We start from the raw sequence: 24,184 nt of genomic DNA on the forward strand, positions 1-24,184 counted from the left end.
CTGCACTTCTCTTGATCTCCTGCTCTTTACATCCCACCATTTCTCACCAGCATGATCGTTTTATTGTCACAGCAACCCAGGCCTGAGCTGTGGTCCTCTCTCCTCTTTCTTTATCTCAAGTGTAAAAGCTTAGACTGCTGCTGATCTGTGTTATACTTTGGAGTAAAAACTTTTCCTCTAAAATGCTACAATACTAATCAAAGTATAAATGTAAATGTAATGAGGATTAATGAAGCCTAATGAACCGGTGTTGCCCACTTAAAGAAGAGGTGTGATGGTTTCACACTGATGAGAACTGATGAGTCTGAGGGTGTCACTTCACACCTCAGCTGTGAGAACCAGGAATGCTGGAGAATACTCAGGGGTAACCTCTCCTTGTCCCTTGTCTCTCCCTACTTCACCTCAGGGAAGAGTTGGCTTTAACAACAGATTTACAGAAATATAGTAATCAACTAGTGCACTTAAACATGGACAGTGTTAAACTTATTTGGTTGGAAGATTTTAAAAATGTGTATGTTAGGGTAGAAAATATCTGTCCTGTTATTCATCATTTCTTTTGTTAGTCTTTGTTGGATTCTGTTGTTTATCATCCAATAAACCCGTCATAAATCCCAGCCCCATCCATCACTGTGGAAAGTTCTGTTTTTTTCCTGCTGGCTCTGTATCAATGGCTGATTCTCTGTAATGGAGAACTGGCTTGCAGTAATGCAGATAATTAGACAACATAGTCCAGATAAAAGACATAACTGTCTACAAAGCTGGTTTTTGGAGAGCACCCTTCAGCTTTGGGTTCTGCTGACCAGAAAACTGAACTGTCTGTTCAACGAGCCCTAAACGAAGCCAAACAGTGAGTTAGCGAAGTGTGTGGTGATTAATAATATATGTGACTACACACACGTAAGGCAAAATAAAGACAGTGAAGGAAAGCTGTGTGCTGTGTCAGGGTGAGGGCAGGGTGAACTGGGGCTGAACTCGTTGTCCGACCCTGCCAGTCACCCTGACTGAGGTGCGCCTGTGGGAGCCTGGCTGGGAGTTTGGCACCTCTGGGCGCATGCCCACCCACAGCAGGCTCCAAGACTGGGCTGCCTGCCACCTGTCTGGTCCTCCTGTGTCTATCAACCCCGCCACGACCTCCAGTGTGCTCCCACTGCTTGGAAAGAAATCTAATTAGAGATCCTTTAAAGCATCCATGTGTGGAAATGTATTGAAAATGTGTAACTTTGATCCCCTGTTGGGAACTCATTTCGGCAGAAAGAGAAAACATTTCATTGAATGTGGCTTTTTTTGAGGGCACAGTGGTTACTATGGATTTCATTAGTCTTGTGGTATTTCGGTTTAGATGAACAACAGCAGATTGTCATTTTGTTGAGTGACTGCATTATTTATTTATTTTTGAAGCTCCCAATCTTTTTTGTGGATGGAAAGAAAGAATTTTTGTTCTCTTGCTTTTGGTTGATTTCTTTGGTGTAAAACAACAAATACCTTACAACAACAAAAAATAACAGACACATTCAATGTTGCTGGGTTCAACAAAAGGGCAATTAAAAAAGAGGATCCAAGTTGAAGCGGCAGAGCACGGCGTGCTGTCTTTTCATTTCCAGCTGGTGAATACATTGCAACCACTGCACAGACAATTGCATCAGAGATTAACCTTGTCAGTTTAAGAATCACTCCTAAAAAAAGGTGCAGTGAATAACACAGAACCTTTGATTTCGAGGCAACACAGCAAAGGTCACAGAAAAGCCATTGTCAGATGTCACACTATACCGGCAGCACATACAAAAGTCAGAAGAACCCCAACCTCAAAATTCAAAATGGATGTTCTGCACATGCACCCCAGTGATCGAGTAGGCCTATTGTCATACATTAGACTGTTGTTATAAGGTCAGTAGTATTATATTGATAAAAATCAAAACAGACATAACATACAGATATGTGTGTAATACTTATTCAGTAATGGATAAGACGATCCAAGATAGATGTCTTCCACGGGGTGGGCACTGCACTCAGTGTGCACACATCTGAGTAGGGGATTAATAAAGTATTAATAAAGTATTTTCTCTAACTCTATATTTATCTTTTTTTAAAATACAGATTATAACAATAAATATCATCTGTCCCAGTATTTCGTTATACAGTGATTTCCGCACTTGGTGTCTTTAGCCCCAACTAACACATTAGTTAATATTAACACTGCAAGATCTGAAGCATTTTATTTAGAAAAAAAATCCTACCTAGCTGTTTATACAATGTTTTTCAAATATAAGCAGCAGAAGCTGCATCTGTGTGGATGACATCCTCAACTACATTTGAAATATTTGCGCAAATCAACGAATCATGGCTTACAAAATGTGTAATATGCAGTCTACATAGCAGACCAGTTATTATTGTAGTCTGAATGAAACCATGTGCACATCTGCCGTTTATGTTCAGTCTGCAAAACTCCCTTAAAAATAACACTGTGAAACTGTGAAATGCAGTATAAGTGTAATCTTATATAAGTGTGGTCATTTTAGGCAGGTTTTGTGTGTGCTTTGGGTGAAACACTTAGTTGTGATGGTTAAGTTTAGGGTACAGAGCTAAAGAATGCATTATGTCAATGAATGCCCTCACAAAGATAGCTGTACAAGGTTGTGTGTGTGTGTGTCGGTGGGTGAGGTGGCAGGTGAGGGGGACACATTCTGCACCCTAGGTGTGAAACACTGCTGGAAGCAGAGGGGTCAGCCAGAGGCAGACAGTAAATTTCACCTAACTGTACAGGAGTGACATTCGCAGAAAATCACAGAAGTCCACTGAACAACATACAACGTGCCAAATTAGACTCAAACGATAACTTTAGATTAGATGACTGACATGAACGGAATGTTGACAGCGGTATAAACCATGTCCAACAATAATGTGAGGAGGACAGAGACTGCCTCACTGTAACTAGAGCCAAATAATATTTTAATATGAGTTCCACAGCGTCCACAGTGATCAGACATCCTGATAAGCCTGGTGGACGTATCAGCAGAGTGTCTTTCACACCTCAGCCAGAGTAAACACGTCCTCCTACTGCCAGCACTTGCTCACACTTGTGTGCTGTCTTGTTTTTACAAGTCCCATCACACAGCTGCCCCTGACATGGGAACAGTTATGTTCAGCTCCCACTCACTCTTAACATGCATGAAAGGGAACATGCCTCGAGAAAACTGAACTCAACACTAATGTTTTTTTTGTTTTTTTCCGGCCCACTATCTCAACATAATTTAAATTTCCTGTCAATATGACTTTATCACTGTGGATATTCCCAGTAGACCTTCCTCTGATGGCACTCTTTCTGTTTCCTCTCTAATCGGCCCTGACGTCTCGACGTCTCACTCTGAATCCCCATGACATCCTCTTTGATTTCATTCTATACATTAAGGGTATTTGGTAGGTTGTCAGATTTGATCAAAGAGAATAGATAAACATTTTTGAAAAGTGTTCTCTTGACAAAAATAAGATGAGACTGAAACCATGACCAACAGGGAAATACTCTGACACACAACACCCCTGTGTCTATCATTTTTGTATGTTGGTAATCCCAGTGAAACTGGGCCACTTCTCAGTGTGGATCGGCATGAATATAATTGAGCTGCTGATTAATCATTAATCTAACATCTGATTACAGGAAGGTTGGAGATTGGCCATTACATGTGATGATGATGAATGTGCACTGTGTCCAAATCCATGATTATAAAGGGTGCATTTGGGATCTCTGAAACTGTTAAGGGAACACTTTGAGCTCATCATCACTGCAGTTTTCATTCTGTGCATATATTCAAAGACCTAACTCACTGTTTTTTTCTCCATAGCACGGGTATCACAGCACTTGGACGCTGTGCATTCTGTACTTTCTCAACGATGCCCTGTTGCTTTCAGCGTGCATACAATTAGGACGCACTCAAGTGAGCATGAGGTTTTCTGAGGAACATATTTTTCACATGGAAGTCTGAGGATTCAACTTGCTTTTGCAAGCAGCCATGAAGAAATGCAGTTTTTGGCACTTGTTCACCTCATTACTCGGCTCTGAAACGTCATCACAGCATCTCAACTTAAACTGGGTTGTTACATTTTGTAACTTTGAGATACAACAAAACTTTTACGACCTCACCAGAGGTGCATGTTTGTGACTCGATGATACAAATTTTGTGTCATTCTCACACCCACCTTGTCTAAAACTGACACAAAATGTTGGTGATACTAGTAATAGTAGACCACTAAACTGTCCGTCTTAGGATCAACTGGCATGATTTTATACCATGTCATCCTCCCACTACAACATTTCCATTGAAGTCTTTTTTCATTGTTCCTTACATTGAAAACTGAGCTGTATATGGAACTCTTTCAGACCCTGATGATGCATCCTACAGCTATGCTCTCTTTGCAGGCCAATCATATGATGTATTATTGGTAGTGGTACATCCTGGTTCTTTTGCCTAACATTTAAAAACAGCAGCATGTATGTAACAGAGCTATGTATTTGGACTAACAACAATGTCACTACGATATAGGCAGAATACAATTTCACTCTTAAACCATGGGGGTAAGTTTCAGGGAGAGGTAGTGTCAGGCTGACTCTGATATGACATCACATCTTATTAATCGATTACACATGTGTTATTGACCAGGAAACCGGATTATGAGCCCTCAGTTTTATTCAAGTCATGATGCAGCTATTATGTTACAACTAATATACACAGGTCTATATGTACAACAACAAGTACAGCATTGAGTGTCACACTGTTGTGTTTCAGTAAATTCACAGACGTGTGGATAGCAGCCACACACACGCACACAACTCAGTCATGCCAAAAAAAAAACACGTAACATACTCCTTAGAAATCTTGACACGTGTTGTGAGAAATGCAGCCAGTTCTGCAAATCAATTTCTTATCAGAACGGTAAAATGAGAGCATCATATCAAAACATCTAATCTCACAGTTTTGTATCATTCTCTTTTCTTTTTTGCTTTTTTAAAAAACAGTTCACTTTGTCATGGCAAGATGTGACAGATAAGACTGTGATTCTACATTACCACGACCTAAACAACACAACAATTCAGAGTCGACAACGAAACGACAAACAAGGAGGAGAATCCAGAATCCAAACGGGTTGGATCAGCTGTGAGCAAATGGACAGGATTCAATAAAAAATATATATATATATTTATTTCCTACGTTTTAATAAAATGGTCGGTCCGGTCATGTCTAGAGAGAACAGTCTGAGCAACAACTACAGAAGACTACAGACACCACAGGACAGCGCAGAACAAATAAAGACTGGGTGAACAAAAGAAGTGTTTTTGTCTGAATAACAACGGTAACATTACTGCTGAGCCTTAGCAGTAATACAACAGGATTCTAATGGAAATAACTAAAAGTCCTCGATGTATTCAAGAGGGAATGAAATCAAAGCACGACATGGTAACATGAACTACATCACCTTTCAAGTACAGACACATTTTCATCTGATATTAATCATTTACACAAACCTCAAACAAAACAAATGTTGCTACACTGTGTGTGAAACAGAGGAGGGGGACAGGGGGTGACAAAGACTACATTTATTTGATATGACAGAGATGCTGGGCAGCCTGAGGAGCTCACACAGGGAACAGAAAGCAACCACAGGTTCAAAATGTAGGCAACCAGACAGGTTTTAATCATGTTACCGTGACAGACTCATGAACACAGCTAGAACAACATGGCCCTTCTTCCTTTATCTTCCTATTTCACTTCCAGAGGCTACAGGAGTTTGGCTTTTCAAGAGAGGATTTTCTCGCGGGTCTCCGGCAGTTTGAGAGCCAACAGACCTCCGCAGACGAGGGCGGCGAAGGCCAGGAAGATGGGGATGATCTTGGTGACACCGATGAAGGCTGCAAAGATGAAGCTGGCAATGATGGCCGCAAACTTACAGATGCCATTTAGGATACCGAACGCAGTCCCTCTGCAGGATGAAACACAGGGGAAGGGTTAGATGACAGATGAAGTGAATGTGCAGAACTGTATGGCTTTTAACAGGAGTTTGATTGACAATTGACCAAGTAGACGACTGGCCTGTTTCACACTTACACACCACTTTCTGACATAGCTTACATTTACACTGATGCTCCTGAATGAAATGTGACTAAAGGCTTTTTGGTGATGTTGGATGTTCCAGACTTTTTTATTGAAGGGTTATAATTCAGTTGTCGTAACACAGAGCTCACAGTGCACCCCCCACATTGTGTAGAGTTGTGCTGTACCTTTTAGAGGAAGGGTAGAGCTCCACAGAAATGACCTCTACACCATTCCAGGCTGCAACGCTGACAGCATAGAAGAGACACTGCCAACATATTACAGCTCCTTGACTGAAACTTAACAGCAGCAGGAAAGTGCAGGCTGAGGACGCCAGCATAGAACCACCTAGAAGTAGAGCGATAGATGATTACATACAGAGCTCAGTCTACCCGTCCTGGGTTTACTGTCCTGTACTCTTTCTGCTGATCTCACCTATTATTCGAATTCTTCCTATCTTGTCCATGAACAGTGCTGAGATGATGTTGCCAGGCAACACAGCCAAACTGCCCAAAAAGCTGACCATATAGATGACGATGTCATTTTCTTCCTGAAAGTTCAGATGGCAGCCTTTCTTTGGGTGGAGGAAGGTGGTGTTTTCCATTCGGCAGTCTTTGAACTTTTCCTGCCAGAGGTCTGGACAGAGATGACAAAGGACTGTTAAAGAGGTGATGCTCACAGAGGGAGTGATATATAGCTAAGGCTAATATGGGTGTTTGTACAGATATTTGGTACCTGTGTTGTAGAAAACAGTATTTTTGATGGTGCAATTCTCAAAAAAGGTGTTGGTTGATTTGACGTCCTCAAAGTAGCAGTTCTCAAACAGAGAGTCCTCAAATTTGACTGATTTAATCTCAATGTTTGCAAATCTAAAAAAAAAACAGAAATGACATAAACAAATAAATTGTACACACACACACACAAGCTGGAGGGTGGTGTTAAAGAAACATACTTGTCATGGATGTACTCTCCTTCACGGTGGACCTGGTTCACCAGAGAGAAGTTAAAGTGGAAGCGCTCCACGCGTTCTCGGTGAAACACTCGGACTTTGGACTCGTACTCCTCATACTGCATGTACTTGATCATATCAGGGAACCACACTCCCAACCCATGGTAGCTGATACACATAGAAACATAGGACATGTGAGCATGTAAAACCAAAATAAACTGAGAAAGTGAAAGCCAAACTCCTAATGCGGATCACCACCTGAAGGCCAAGCAGAACCAGATTATAACCAGGAAGAGGCCTTGCAGCCTGAGCTCAGGAGCTGACAGTGACATTATGTTGGCCATCACCTGCAGGAAGCAGACAGACACTTGATCAAACCAGACATGTTAGGTCTGCAGGGAAAAAAGCAAAATGTTGTAACACATTCAGCTGTATTTCATTCTAGTGTAGGAGTGTTTCGCAGACCTGCTGCAGCATGGTCACGTGTCGGACAGTCCAGCGCTGGAAGGCAGTCCCGGTGTCACTCTGGATCTCTATGAACTCGTCCTCCTGAGTCTGTGGTGTCTTAATGTTTGTCACCTTTAAAGAGACAGTAGATAGGAGATGCTTTCACTAACATGCCTTAATTTGTAGTGGCATCTCATCAATCAATCAAATGTCATGATTGTCTGACTGTATATGCAACTTAATTTCCCCACAGGGATTAATAAAGTAATTCTTTAATCTTAATCTTAATCTTAATATAATTGTACGTCTGTATCTGTTTAACTCTGCTTTTAACTTTGCTCTATCTGCTCTATCTACACATACCATATTAGACATTTTCCTGCCAAAGACAGCCTGCAATCACCACTTATTGCCATAGCTGCTGCCCAAGGCCCTAAAATATAACCTCTAATTCTTCGGTGTCTTATAGTAAATCAACTTGGACCATAAGACCTATCAGTGCCTGTCCAAGTATAAATTATCAGTGGTCAAAAAAGTGCTAATGTCAACAATGGCTTACGGTAAAGACTCGCTCTGGCTCGCCCTTGGCTTTCCAGTTAGTGTCATGAACTTGTCGCAGGACCATCCACGCCTCATCATGTCGGGCACTCTGAAAAACCACATACATACACATGGCTATGTAACCAAGACCGTTCTGTGAAACCTCTTAGTGTTATTAGGTGTGGGTAGGAATTATACTATATAGTTTATTACAGAGAAGATTTTTAATCATGGGTTTCAGTTTGCTAAAAAATTTCCACATCCACTGCTGCCAGATGCACAGTAACAGTGTTCCCATTAGGTCTGACCTTATCAGCAGGGCTAATGTGTGATAACATGGGGGTGCAGTAACATACAAATACAATACCACATGTGGTTAAAGGTCTGACAATGTTCTCGATGAGAAACAGGGGTGGGTGGTGTTCTGGTGATGCCTTAGCAGCTCTTTGCTACCTTTGCACAGCAGTGGGATGTTGCTGTGGTGGCTAGTGACTCAACATTTTTAACCAATCACAGTCTGTTTTTACTGAGGCACTGACAATGAATTCGACATCATGTGTGTAACTACTGTGCTGTAATATATATATTTTTTTTTGTCTAAGGGGATTCAGACTGGCCACACTGGTTCCACTCTCTGACCTCCAGCAGGAATCGCGGGCTCTCGGGCATGAAGACGACTCCGACAAGTGCAGCCAGAGCAGGTAACAGACACACCAGAATAAACAGTCTCCAACTGTGCATCTGGAACTCTGAGCCGATGGCAAAGCCCCAACCTGAAAAGAGAGAAAAGGTCCCAGACATATTTCAATGTCCAAATCATACAATTAATTAATTTAATGCATTTTATACGAATGATGTTTTTCTGCATAAGTGGTCTGAATCATTGGAGGTGGAACTGTGGGGACCGTTTTTGACGCCTGACTCTGGCAAGCACTTTAGTTGTTTTAATATGAATAACTCATTCAGTTAACACATTAATATACACATTAAGTGCCAAGAGGAGCTAACAAATTCATTTAGCCACTTTGTGCCGACTGCTCCTGCAGTGAAGTAAATCTGTTTAAAAGTAAAAAAGTTAACACTCAGACTGTATACTTCATAGGTTATCTGTTTACGACTGTGTTTGTTACCATAGTGAGGGATGATTCCCCAGGCAGTGAAGGAGGCGTACAGGCCTCCCAGCATCCAGAACATGCAGAGCCAGCTCAGATGTTCTCCACGCTTATCCATCTGCAGGAACTCAGTGAAGTAGGTGTACACAATCGGGATGGAGCCACCAATTCTGGAGAAGACGTCACAAAAAAAAGATCTTTTATCGTCTTATCTTATGTCATACTGTCATACTTGCAGACTTACTTTGCAGGAACACCTACATGAAATGATGATACTATGACTTTATTTTTCTACATTTTGTTTGGTAACCGAATATGTAATAGTTGCTTCTAAGAGTTCAGCATGTTCAGTGGTAATCAGAGAATTAAGTAGAGGATTTGGTTTAAATTAGGGGGAAATGACTTCATGTGATTAAATGATTGTTTTATATCTGGAGTCTTGTGAGTTTCAGAGTTACTTATACTCAGGAACAATATCACTGCCTTCATTTTACTCTTTAAGTATTTTCCCCTGAGATTAATACAGTATTTCTGATTCTGATGTTTCCCCCTTATGCTCAAATTTCCTTTTGTGTAATTTCTGTGATATGTTGCTGTTTGGTTTAAACACTGGAAAACAACATATTGCACGTCTACCTGACAAATCTTCGTACACACGGGGATCTGCACTGTGAAGCCAGCAGTTCTTCTGCAGATGTGAGTGTTAATGACTAACATAGGGCTCATTATCAGCCTGAATCAGCAACAGCTGAATGTATTATTTTGGTGACCTTGTATTTTTTTTCATTATTATTATTTTTTTTGGCATAACAAAAAGCTCTAACATCAATACTGCAAGGCTGACTATACACAGGCTGCAACCATTATCTGAAGAAATGTGCTTTTAAAAGTTGCAAAATCAATCAGCGAACAGCAATAGCTGCACTATAAGGTGCTGGCGACAGCAGGAACTGAGCAATAAAACTCAAATAAAAAAACAGAGCATTGCTTGCTTGCTTTAATTAGTGTAATTAAAGTAAATAAACAGAAATCTTATCGTCTGCAGCATGCAGCTTTAGAGTGTTTGAGGTGACGGCAGGTGGAGTGAAAGGTGCTGCAGGGCCTTTGTTGTATGTTGTACAACATTGTATTAATGAGTTTAACTGATACAAATATGACAATTTAAATATAATATTGGAAATATTGTCTGTTCATGTAACAGTATGTTGCTTTGTAGTTTTGTTGTCAAATGAATGAGTAGATTAAGCCGGTAAACACTGCAAATGTCAGCCTTAATAATAACCCTGACTTCATACATACAATGAAAGTGTTGTTGCATTGTGTTATCCTGCAGTACATTCTACTCATTTTATTTAAATGTCAGGTATCTTATTTATAATCCTGTTTTCTACCAACTGGAATATTTATAGGAAAGGTCAGCCATTATACAAAAACAGCCCTTTCTAGTGTTTATTTGTTTCCGGGCCCTGCAAAATGCAAATGTGAATATGCAATGTGTCTCACCCAAAGCCGGAGCAGAACCTGAAGAAGAGGAAGAAGCCGTAGCCTTGAGCGAAGCAGGACAGGAAGGAGAAGACCAGGTCGATGGCCAGAACGTAGATGAGACACTTCCTCCTTCCCATTTTATCGCACAGACCGCCCCACACCAGTGCACCCACCATCATGGCAACATACACCAGCAGACCTGCAAATACGCACACTCACTTGATCTAATACAATTACAATATAGACATTATTACAAGGTAACGCACACAAACACTCGGCTGCAGAGATCAACATCTCCACAAGGGGGCTCCCTTTGGCCGTGTATGAGCACAGAGAACCCCTCACACTGCCTACAGAGTGGTGCACAGTTGTATGAGAGCTCTGATCAGCAGTTGCAGATATTCATTATGATCCATCATGAATGATAATAGTATTCCCTCAAAGCAGACAGAGAAATAAAGGTCACAATAATTTGGAGGCAGTTACAGTAGGAATGCACTTCTTCCACCACACTCACATCCACATTTTTTAACCTGCTGTAAGCCACATACGCATGTGATAAGTGTATCTCTGCTTGTCTTTGCTGTCTTCTGGGCTTTCTGTGACATTTTGTTCTCAGCAGTTTGAAGTCTGTGCCAGCATTCAGCAGGCAGGTGGTCTAGTCTGCCATTTTTTTTGTTGTTGTAAGAAAATAGTGAACAACTGTGCTGCCTGTTAAGGCACTGAAAACTTGTGTCTCTAGAGAGTAATACACTCCGATTTGTTGTCAGACGTCTGAAACCTACAACTACAGCCACCCTGTTCTTTAAACCTTTAGACCCATACCTCCTGCCTGCCTGCCTGCTCTGTGTTTTTACTACACAGCCCTAATTACAGAGGGCCTAAGCAGCTTAGCGGCACGTGGAGCCATAGTGTGCACCTTCCCTGTGGATTACTAGACCTTCCAACTGTTCTGACGCTTCACACGCCAAGTTGAACATCCCATTCAATAAGAGACTTCTCAGGGCACCAGGAGACAAAGAGTCAAAGCTATCATGCCACCCAACATCTTGGCCAAGTTGTTGCTATAGGGCAATGCGAATGCCTAAGATATGGGCACAGACAGGTTGACAGGATGGCCTTGTGATTAGAAAGCCTGTGCTTTCAGGCGAAGGCCCAGGATTTCTCCCTGCAGCAACAGACCTGCAAAGGTGCCCTTGAGCACAGTGAGTCAGACACTGAACCCCCTGAGAGGAAAGAAGAATTTATCTTTTTCTTGCTGTATTAAAAGTGAAAGCACTCTAAGTGCATTTATCACATCTAGAAGAGGAGATAATGAATCTACGAAAAAATGCAACAGTAAAGCATGCATTTGCCAAAGAGCTGCCATATACACTGAGTGAAGAAACGCTAACACTGTGTACCTAACCAGAACACATCTCAGGCTTTTCCGTAAAGATAGATGACACTCCTGCACTCCACTGACTTTGTTTAACCATATAGTCTCACTACTGATGCTGCAGCACTTGCTACATCACTTAGTAAACAACAGTATGACATTTTAGACATGAGTTTTATTAATAACTAAGGACACCAGACTGTAATTTTCCTAAATGGCCTGATAGCAGCGGAAAGCCATAAAGTAATAATCTGCCGCATTTTCCTACTAACTCAGCTCTGCTGTTCTGCCTCTCTGAATGAAAAAACAGAACTAATGCACTTTGAAGCCAGTGGATGGAAGTTTGTAAGTTTGGACTTAACTCGGTCACTGTGTAGAATGTGTTTAATGCTATGAAATTCTCCTTTTCTAATCCTCACCTAGATGTTAATGTTCAGACCACACACACAGATTAAGCCCTTCCTGTGGACCTCTTGGGGCCCTTTATTCTAAAAAAAAATGTTCTCAGTCGTGAGAAAAAAATATTTTTGTCAGTTTAAAATATAATTTTGTCATGGGTCAGATGGATCACATCTAATTGAATGTACTGTATATAGACCATATTTATATTCCCAGGACTGTGCACTAACTTGTGTTTATATTGTAAATATTATTCTTAATATCTTTTTAAATGTCTTTCATACATCTCTTTTTATACATGCTTTTTTGCACTAAAATGGGTTGATAGCTTTAATCTCATTGTACTTGTGTATAGTGACAATAAAAGGCATTCTATTCTATTCTATTCTATTCTGAAAGAATCATTGTAAACTACTAATGAATTTACAGAAAGTGATATACTTTATATTTTTGCACATGGCAATCTGCATGATTTTCACAATTTCTGAGATTTCTGAATACAAAGCACTATAAAGACTCTCTGGATTAACATTTTAATTGCATGAGGTAGGTATCATAAAGCCATCTTATAATTTATGCATGACCTTTTTAATTGTGTTTGTGGCTTTATTTGATAAATGCATTTGGTTTGGCTACTTGGGTTTCCTTGGATGTTGGAGCCTCTAAAATGTTTCACATTGTGTTTAACTTTTAACCCTTTTTTATCTTCATTTTTAGATTAAACAATATAACCACCATTAGAGCAAAGTGCCCCATGCCTCCTGTCTTTGACAGAGGGTTTGGGGAGTCAATCTGTATCCAAGACCACGGTTAAGATTAAACATATCTCTCTGCTCCTGTGTGTCTGGTGAACAGAGCATGAGCATGAATCAAATAAGATCATTCTGTAGATCTACTTCATATTCTCCACCAATGATCAGTGCTCTCCTCCTGCTCTGCACAAACAGACGCTGTGATTTCATTTTCACCAGGCCTTCCTCCTGCTACCGCAGCCTGTCAGAAGCCTGAAGCGTATCTGACAGCTCTGCACCGGGCGCTGCAGGCCGCCAAGATCTCTGACTGCTGCAACATGCTCCATATTAGCCTGGGAACACACACTGAATACAATCACCGCCAGGTTCCTCATCAATCTCTCGCAATGCTCCATCCCAGGAGCCTGTTGTTAAGATGAAATGAGCGATGTGCAATCTGCCACATCGCCTGGCTACACACGAGGTCTGGGAAATAAGGTGAGAGGCTTTAATTTGCAGTTTAGTTGTCTCCACAGAAAGTGAGGGACATTTCCTAGTGAGCTGGATTTTTACTGCATACAGATTTCTTGTTTATTTTTAGTGGTAAATATTCAGAATATCTTCATGTGCAGTCCTGTGTCTCCAAAACATAATAAAACAATTAAGATGCATGATGGTGCCTTCAAACCGTCTAATCGACACTTGTCCTACCACTGCCAAGGCCCAGTGAAGGTAATCTGGTTGCCCACAGTGGAGACATACCATTAGGACATGCAATGTTGATTATGTTCTTTATTTTTTTGCATCTGCCTAGAAAGATCGTAAGCCTTTCCCCTAATGTGTCCCAGCGGCTGGAGGATATTTCTGTCCGAAGCAGTGGTCTGCAGCCATGTGCCATCAAGAGCCAAACATATGCAGGATTTTGTTCCAGCCAAGCACAACAGCAGATCATTTCACTGATGAGTTCCTCCTCTCTGGGTAGAGACTGGAACCCTTCGACAGATGACTGTAATTAGCTAGTCTTGTAGGTTTCCAAAAGGCTGAATCTTTGTTTTTTGGAGAAGTGTCTTTGCTATATCAGTTATTAGCCTGTTTTTTAAGTTTAGTTACTTTTTCAGCCAAGCTCCATTATTAACATGATGGTAATGTTTGAGCAGCTGCTGCAATGACTGCTGTGAAATTCTACACATATAGATATTGTCCAAAAGATGTATTGTAAGATCATCATAGTTATTGCAATTATTCTTACCTCACAAAGCTGCTTGTGTAGCTACAGATTCCCTTTTATAACTATTTGTAAAGTTACACTGTAAAACATATGCCTCCATCCTCTGGTAATAAGTGTTATTACAAATTGGTGGCTCAAATTTTGGGCTTCTGATGTCACTTACCCAGCAGTCCTTTGTCAGCATTGGATATGCACATGTCCTTCTCTGCACTGGGCATGACAAAGCCCACCACAAAGCCATCCACACCGTCAGCCATTAGCGCCAGTCCCAGTACGAAGAAGAGCATCCACTGGAAGCGTCCATGGCCGCAGTCCTCCATGATGGCCTCATACTGCTCTGGCAGGCTTTCCTCCTCCTGTTCCTGCTGGGCAGCCTGACGGGCTTTCCTTCTGGCTTCTATCCGAGCTGCCCGTCGTGCCTCCTTGATCTCATCAGGGTGGGGGATGCCCTGGTACTCCCCCTCATACATCTGATCGTCATCATCCGCCCCTTCTGTGGCATCACTAGCGGCATCCTCCTCCTGCGGAGGGTAGTCCGTCTGGTAAGGGTAGCCATCCTGACCTCCTCCGTCTTGAGTGTAGGTGTAATCTCCACCCTCTGTCACCTGCTGGTTCACATTGTTGTGATAAGGGTCATCCATGGTTCCTGCTGCGTGTATGGGGAACAGGGCTCACTTTGCCTTGTAGCCGTCGAATGCTGAGGAAGCTCAAGCTGTCAGCTATAATGGCATAATCCTCCCAAGGAGCCGTGAGTTGCTCTCAGTGTCACCGCAGTCTCCTGGATCCCAGGTGCTACAAAGAACAGCAGATCTTCTGTGGTATAGTTCTAGGTCTCAGGTTTAAGGCCTCAACAGCTTCCTGGATTTGCACAGTGCTGCATGTTGAACCTATAACACAACACCGCATATTGTCAGTAACAATAAAAACCAATGCACTTGTAGAGCAGAGACATTGCTAAGTGACCGTGGCCTTTGGGGCAGCTCCTGATCTCACGAGTCATGTCACAATTACAGTCTCCGAGGACTTCACAATAGCCTTGTAATTCTACGCGGGACTGACATTTCTTTATCAGATTGGGTTTCAGTCTCATAGTTACGTAACATTTCAGTTTAATTTCACCTATTTTGCAATATTTGTTGCACCTTTACATATATCTAAGTCTACTTAAGTCTTAGTTCTCATTCTAGAAAGATGTAAAAGTGTCTTTTGGCAGAAGAAAGGATTTCAGGAGCGCCTGTCTCCCCTGTAGGCTGCTTGTCCTTCCACACAAGCAGATAATCTCATCGTCTCGCTGCTCAAATGCTCTGACGCCATTTTGATCCATCACATAGCACTGCTGCAACAATGACACATTCAGATCTGTCTTGATTTTCTGCAGTGACCAGAGCCCAGAGGGAAAAAAAACACAAGTTCTAGCATATTTGAGGATTTTTGTCACCACTGACATGATTAAACAACTTGCACAGTGAAGTCTGGCACAGGTGCTTGCAAAATCAAGTATTTGTTCACCTGAGGCTGAATCCTCTGTAATGCAGAGATAGCAAATGATGGCATGCTTGTTAGCTAAATGCCAAATGCACACAATTCATGGGTTTTTCACTGTCACAGAGTTCAACTAACACAAACCACGACTCAACCTTCATATGTGCTGCCTGATTCCAAAGTTGTTTTTTCCTATAAGGGTAAAACTAACAAAAAAGTGAACCACTGTGTGTGTGTATGAGTGCATACCAGTAGCAGTGGGACTTACTAACTGGTCACCATAGTAACCAAGAAAATATTTGAGAAACTTGTTGCAGATATAATTGGTCCCTACACCTTATTAGACAGCCTCTGAAAGAGGAAGCAAAGTAAAGAAGAACTGGTTCAGTATGGGACACAAACCTTCTTGAAGACTGGAATGGGATAGATTGTCAGTCTTTCTACCTCAACCAAACAATCAGAATTTTTATTGGTAACCAACCTATTTTCCCATTTTTGTGTGAAATCTTTTATTTTTTACTGATAAAGACAAAAACTACATGTAAACTGGATATTTTTTAGTCCCTGTAACCAGAGAAGCAGAGGAGCAGCTGTGTGTGCAAGCTAACACTTACAGCAGAAGCTGTGTTTTATTTCATGCCTCCCTTAAAAGCTGGAAAACATCCCTACTTTGTTACAAAACAGAATTACGTTCATGCGAGATTTAACAGCTCCACAACATCTCAAAGAATGTACATAAAGTGTGTAAGACTCAAATTTTAAAATAACACAATGCCAATCTGTGAATTGTATGTGGTTTTATCCAAATCTTTGTCTAGAATCAGATTATTTGGGATTGTCACCTGTGTCAGATTGTAACGGTTACATGTACATGACGGTGAATAGCCATTGGAGTGAGAGCTCTTACTGTCAATACAAAATCTTTGATCAAAGCTAAACGTTTTTGGGGCTGTGTCAGCAAACTGGACAGAAAGCTGCATCCTGCCAGCGACAGAGAGGACGGTGCAGTCGGACTGATTGGAGTTCGGAGTCTGAGGATGAGGATGAAGAGTGAAGGTGTCATGTTGTGTGCTTAATGCTCCTCCATCATGATGCCGGTACACTGTTAGCATCACTTGAATGAGTGAACTAGTTAGCTATTAGCTGTTAGCTAACTCCGTCCAAAACTAAGGCTGATTAACATTTATGTACAAACATGTGGCTGCAGTCAGGCAGTTTTATACATGGTAAAATGATGTACATATTCAAACTTTGTCTCATGTGTGTAAAATGACCTTTGGTTTCATTGTTTAAACAAAATATTATTTTGACATCATTACATTCTGTTTGTGTTTCTTTAAACAGAATAACATCGATGTGAATGCAGTCAGCTGGAACCATCTGGACATGTTTCACTGAATGTTGTATACCGTCCTTTGTAGTAAGCAGTGATTGCTGCATTCAATCACTTCTCAATGTGTAAGTAATCCAAGTATCCAGAATACATCACTCAGATTGAGTACACAGATACTGATCAATCCAGAGTCATTTGTAGTCTTATCATCTGACAAAGTCCACTTTGGTTTGGTTTGGTCTGTTCTGGTTAGGCGCTACGATTACGAAAATGTAATTTAATCCAGATTAAGACTGCAGATTTTTTCATTTTGCCCTTGTTGCCTCACATTATTTTTTCATCATGAAAGTCATAGAGGTGGCTCATAGCATGGGTGGATTATGGAGTCTGTACTGACACACTGAAATGTATTTGTTGTTTCTTAGAAGTGCATACCAGAATCACTGCTAAAATATATGCATGAATCAGATTTGTTGCCAGGAGTCATGAGAACAACTGCAGTACCAGGATTTAGATTTTTTCCCTCCTGTAGTGTGAATAATACATGAACAGTTCAGGAGAGAATGTGAGAGAGGATGGATGCACAGTCTGGATGAGGGAAGTGATGTTGCTTTCATCATCCCGCTGCAGCTCCTTTACTCACACAGCTGGTGCTTACATAACAGTTAGGCTGCCTGCACTCAGTGTCTCCCTCCCTCTCCCTTTTACCTTATTGATCCATATTACACCCATACACACACACACACATACAGATGTCAAATCGTCATTTATGCAGGTGCAGATTTTGAATAGGTCATAATCTGTCTTCCTATTGAGAGTGTCCCATTGTCGAAAAGCCAGAGACCTGCTCTGAAATCATGAAAATCAATCCGCATCTGAGGTTTAACAGCAAGCAGAGAGGTCGCCGCTTAATTCACAGAGCGCTATTTCAATTTCACAAGTGACCTTTTACCGTTCAGATCATTCATTAGTTGGGTTGAGCCAAACTCTGTAGTCTTCATTTGTTCATTTTCTGTAGCTTGTTGTACAGAAAGCAGTGAAACCATAGACCCGTGTGGGGTTACGTACACTTTTTCCAGCTGCAATTCTCATATTTAATTCACACTATACCACTGCAACCACAGTCTTCTGCTGCTGGCCACAGAGTAGCTCAGGGCTGCTCTTGGGGTTTACTTTCTTCACCTACACTTTTCTAGCAGGTCAGTCTAAAATAGATGTACTTTGCTACTCTGAACTGTAGAAACAGACAAATTATTAATCAGCATTTTAGGTCCGGTTTTTTTTTTTACATATTTTTGCCAGCTTTTTTCTGTTGATACAAAATCTTATATTTAGCATTCAGTATACAGCATTGACTGTTTTTATTGTGTCCATTACTAGAATTTAAGCACGGATATTCATTTTAATCTCAGTTCTCCAGTGACCTCCAGAGGTCAGAGGACAAACCCATGTGATTTATGGGGACGACGCGTCTGTCAAATGACTATTAGCGACCGGTTTCTTTTTACACACTGCCACCAGATTCTGATCTGAACAGCTCATGTCTACAATATAAATCTGTCAAGGGAGTATCTTCTATCTTTCTTCTCTTATTTGATTCAAAGAATCTGGCAAATATTAAATGTTATTAAATGAGTCTTTGTTACTGCCTTCAACCACTCTATATAGATATGGATTTTTTCACAATAGGAATGGTTGTTTCCTAAAAGGAACTGTTTCTGCACTTTGATACCGCTGCAAGAGATAAAACTTGAAAAACAAATTATGGCACTGCAGGTATCTTTTTCATCTCTGTTATCTCACCTCCTCGCTAATTTACCTGACAAAACACCAAACCGAGTATTGCAGCAAAAAAACAAAAGAAAACAAAAGTTATCTTACCAGTGTTGGCATTCCCGTAATATATAAAAAAAGACTTCTGGACAACACAAGTATAAATAAAAACGCTGTTAAAGTACAAGTAGCATTTTCAAATGTCTAAAGCCGACATGTCAGTTTATCCAAGGCCGTGCTGCAGCCAAACCTGAGGGATTAGGATCCAAGCTCACGACCCCCCCTCCCCCCCCCCCCCCCCCCCCCCCACAATACACACTCACACATCACACACACCACCCCTCCTTCTTCACCAAGGCTCATCCCCATAGGAAACTCCCCGGAAGTAACCTCCCCTCACCTCTGGCGCCTGATGGTACGGTCCTGAAGGTTTAAATAGCAACAGGCTGCAGAGACACTGACTGCAGTCTGTGCTGCTGTCACTCCTTCAGACCTTTACTCTTTTAAAGATTCTCCTAAACGAGGTCAGAGGAAACAGCAGCCCAGAGATTCAGAATCTGTGTTTTCTTTCTTTTCCTTGGCTCAAGGACACTTCAGCAGGGTAGATGTTGTCATAGAAACTTAGATGAAGGTAAAGAAAACTAGCAGTCTCATATATGGATAATGGCTGCCAGTGTCTGCATGTCCCATAAGCAGAGGGGGCACATCGCTGGAATAGCTGTTTCCCAAAGTGTCCTTGAGTGAGACATTGTTTTGCTACAGTGGCTGCTCATCCATCCTGAGTCGCTCCGGATAAGCGTATCAGCAGAAATGGCTGAAATATTCCTCTTTCCTTGAAGCAGGAAGGAAGGGCTGGTTTTTATTTCTTTGGGTGTGGATGAGTGGAGGTGATTATGGATGTGTCTGAGTGGCACCTCAGTGTGGGAGATGGATAATCATAGCTCTCTGGCACCACATATCATTCCTGTGGTTAACATACAGAAAATATACAGACTGTGACACAAGAGAGGTCCGATGCTACAGAGAAAACAGCAGTTATGGCTGGATGGTGTGGTGGATTGATGCCAGGCTTTCCCCCAAATGATAGTATATCATATAATATAAAAAGCTCCTAATATATAGATGTATTACTTTGGCCTGGGAAGGCCTTCACCAGATTGCGTCTGGTCCAAAACAGCTTTATGTAGTTTATTTTTATTGGGAGTGCTTACAGCATCCTGTAATGTGAAAGTGATAGGCTTAATGCATCCACATGTGCCTGAGCCAGACACTGGACCTCCAGACTATCCGCTTTGTCGTGTTCTTTTTGAACATTTTTCAGAATTAATCGACCAGAATGCACGCAAGCAGCTCCATGTTGGGTGTTAATGACCTGAAAGAAAAATTGAGAATTTTTGGGAGCATGTTAGGTTGAGGTCATGGTGTCAAGAGACTTTTTGGTGCGTCTCGGTATCATAAACTGATTTTCATGTACCTACGTCAAACCAAGCCAAATGCAAGGGGGGTTTTGAAAATTTCAAGGGGGCGCTGTAGAGCCATTTTGTTTACTAGGAATACCGTACAAAATATCGCGAAAGATGCACTCAAACAGGCAGGCAAATAATAATAATAACACTACAATTAAAATAGGGCCTTCGCACCACTCGGTGCTTGGGCCCTAATAACAATTCCTTGCATAACATTAGGGCCCGAGCATGAAACGATCTCCTGATCAGAGAGACAAACATTATTATTTAAGGTGGACAGTATAAAAGTTTAATTATTAAACAGTTCAAACACAAGTAATTCTATACACCCTAACCCTTATTACTTATATTTTAGGATCACCTAAGTCAATCATGCAAAGCAATATATGGAGAGCACTATAAAATGACACTCACTACAGCACATAGCAAGCAGTGAATCATTATAGACACATAATTCATTCATTACAGTGGCCAGTCTGCCGGCACTTCCACCCCCATCAGAGGACATGGTACAGCCTGCTATGGGACATCATTATAGAGAGTAGATGTCTTGCATAGAGGCAAAGCTCTCTAATCCCAAGGCTAGATAATTCGAGTGCAAAGAGGATTAGCTCCACCCCAGCAGAGCCATTGGCTAAATTTAGCCCCCATACTCTCTGTCTTCACCAGTCTCCATTTAACCCCTCCTCCAAGCCCCGCCTGTGGCTCCTTTTACCCGTCCATGCAGGGACGTTTTCCACCAATCACATGCTGATGTTTATCATTACGCCGGCATGACATCTTTGGACCCGTGCAGCCAAATAATCCAGTATCTGCCCTGCCTCCTGTCTGTGCTAATGATACTTGCATGGCTCATTGTTAGACCTTATTTTGCTGCACGTAGATGTGTGAGAGAGAGAGGGGTAAATGATTGTTTGGGTCATACTCTTCTAATGTCTCTGTCCTCTATTTGCAGAGCTCTGTCCTCTGGCGAGCACACTGGGATTACAGTTGATGGCGCCTCCTATAGGCCTGTCTCAGGAGGAGGGTCAATCCCTGCAAAATACTGCAGAGACTTCGCATGCAAACATCCAGGAAACGAATAGCTTCCAGGGGGAGGATTCTGAGAAAGAGTGATAAACCCACTCCCTGCCCCACTCCCCATTATTCCTAATGTACCAACTGCCTGCTGCTTAGCATTAATATCCTTTGAATTCCATGATGGCTCCAGGATCATATAAATGTTTGTTTCCCCTGACCCCTGATATCCTTGCAATTAGCCAGATGATCAGGGATTTAAAGCTTATTCAAACACAGTCAGACAAATGCAAATAACTACGAAATAGACTATGTGTTCAGGAAACTATTTTCTTTTCTTGTTTATTACACTTGTTGGTCTACAGTCAGATTTATCTACACTATTGTTTTGCCCTTAGGGTATGCATCACTTACTCAAGTGTCAGTTCTCCACTTTCCTTTCATTGAGTGGCTCAACATGTGGGTGCAGGATAACTTTAAAATAACAAGGCACAGAAGAATAAAGCAAACTAAACGAGGCTGGTGCATAGTTTTTGTGCTGTTTTTCCTCTGCTTTCCCTTTCTGACTGTCTTCTACATAACAACATATATGAAGTGTGTGGGGTTTTTCTTTCACACTGAGTTAATATTATTTTATGAAGGATACTTAAAACCAATAATGTTTTTACATAAAAAAAATACTCAGATTAAATCTAATCAGCTCCCGCTCTCTGTTTATTTTTCTTCCCCTGCATTATTAGTATGGAGTCACTGTGCCTTCATGCCTCCTGTTTGCTCCTAATTAAAGAGGAGAGATCTAAGGGAGTTAATCTTCTGGGCTTTAGTGAATGGAGGTGGGATGTGACAGTGGGTGGGAGGCAGCGTGGGTCCGACCTCCCCAAATCCCTCTCATCTGGTTGGATGCAGCAGCTTGGCTTTTAGGTCACCTGACCTGCTTTCTGGCGTGCGTCCACGACTGCATGTGTGGACACATGAGCACAGGAAAAAAAACAAAGACAGCACAGACATCCATCGTAGATTTACTGTACCTAAAATCACTTAAAGACTCCATTTGTTGGTTGGTTTTTGTAACATTGCCAGACAATAAACTGGTGAAACACACACACAGATACAGATACATGGGTTTGTGTGACAGTGATTTGTACTGTGTTGTGTTTAGACTTCACAAAAACAGCAAATCCCATCTGATGCGATCAAATGGACTTATTGCCCTGCAGCACTGCAGACACTGACGTCTTGTGGACACTCCTGGGACTGAAAATCTGAAATTTGAAACTGATTCAAGTCATTGACATCTGAATTGTGACCTTTCACTAAACCGCTGCTGTAAAAGCCACCAGAGGTTCTATGTCAGGCTGCACAGGAAACACCATTTAATGCCAGTTGTGGTCTTTTCATCGATTTCTTCACACTATAAAACAGAGAATATCACCAGGTTTCTCCCCCCAGAAGTAGACACAATAACTGTGGGTTGGCAGTGTTACATGTCACCCAACCCAGTCAGCTGAATGACAACAGCATGACTGCTATACTGTTATCTTTGCAATTACACCACACGGTATCGAGATAATTCTGAAGTACATTTTGATGCTCTAAGACAGCTTTTACATGCTGAGATGAAGAAAATGAGGAAACGATGGAAAAATCACACATCCACAGTCAATTTAATGTTGACAGTTACAAAGAATTGGTATGAAATATCCTGAGAATTGTTGCACCTTGTATGGTTAGCATGTAAAATGCTCTGCTATAACAAATGGTGGGTGGCAGCTGACTGAACTGTGCTGCCAAGAAAATAGACAGTTTCCACCCAGAGGAGGCTTTTAGATATCTATTTGATCTGTACGGTGTCAGACCTTTTCATTTTGAACATGTGTGAACTGTGGCAAAGTAGCAGTAATCAGAACCTTCAAAGAACAACGGTCAGAGCAGCTGATCATTTTTCCATGCCATAGCTTCAATTAATTCAAAGCTGCAGAATTCAACGTTTCATACCAACTGACTTGACTGTATGTAATGTGATGTAGTCAGTTTTAGTAATAAACTACTGAACCATCTGAGTGTGCAGTTTCCAACAGGTCAATATGACATTTTATTATCTATTAACTCAGCATTCTGGTTTTACAGCCTGTAGCTTCAATAGCGTGCTCACAAGGTTAACAAATAGTTAATCGCTTTTAGAAGCTGGCACATGAACATGGGTCTCAACGACAAACGTGGTCAGAACTGATTATTTAAACTTTAAAACCCTAAGTAGAAATGCTCAGACACCTCCGTCTACTATAATCAGTCCATTAGTTAGACATGGTTTATCAAATTCTTATTACAGTTTGCATCTGTTCACTCTGAACACATCATCAGCCCATCTCTGGGCTAACACAGAGAGACAGACATTCACACCTACAGCCAATTTAGAGCTGTGCTTTGGACAGTCGGAGGAAACTGGAGCACCCAGAGAAAAAAAAAACCCACGCAGATAGTTCACCCTGCCATGCTGAGCAGAGAGGCCTCCAAACATTTTTGCTGTGATGTAACAGTGCTAACCACTGCATCACCCCCTGACGAAGATTGTGTTACATATTTAAAAACCACCAGAAACTAAACTGACCCCAATGTGAGTGTTTAACTAGAATTCTGCTGCCTGGTGAGGGAATTAGTTTGAATGTATTTAACGATCAGAGCTTAATAGTGTAATTCCCACTTAAACGTGGGCATTTTCAGTAATTGCAAACTGGCCGGGATGTTGTACACGGGCAACATAACT

The 24,184-nt window shown here is 41.4% G+C and overlaps 1 protein-coding gene across 1 annotated transcript; it reads right to left on the reverse strand.

Annotated features, from left to right (window-relative positions):
• Positions 1-5,786: 5,786 nt before the first annotated feature.
• sv2ba (synaptic vesicle glycoprotein 2Ba) lies at positions 5,787-14,990 on the reverse strand. Its single transcript, XM_028401953.1, has 12 exons — positions 14,513-14,990; positions 10,632-10,812; positions 9,147-9,298; positions 8,656-8,789; positions 8,036-8,125; positions 7,495-7,608; positions 7,288-7,376; positions 7,033-7,197; positions 6,816-6,949; positions 6,516-6,716; positions 6,269-6,428; positions 5,787-5,970 (listed from the first exon to the last, which is right to left on the reverse strand). The coding sequence occupies exons 1-12, from the start codon at positions 14,988-14,990 to the stop codon at positions 5,787-5,789; spliced, it is 2,082 nt and encodes a 693-aa protein (XP_028257754.1).
• Positions 14,991-24,184: the final 9,194 nt, after the last annotated feature.

The sequence above is a fragment of the Parambassis ranga genome, chromosome 3 (genome assembly GCF_900634625.1).
Source record: "Parambassis ranga chromosome 3, fParRan2.1, whole genome shotgun sequence".
NCBI classification, from domain to species: domain Eukaryota; kingdom Metazoa; phylum Chordata; class Actinopteri; family Ambassidae; genus Parambassis; species Parambassis ranga.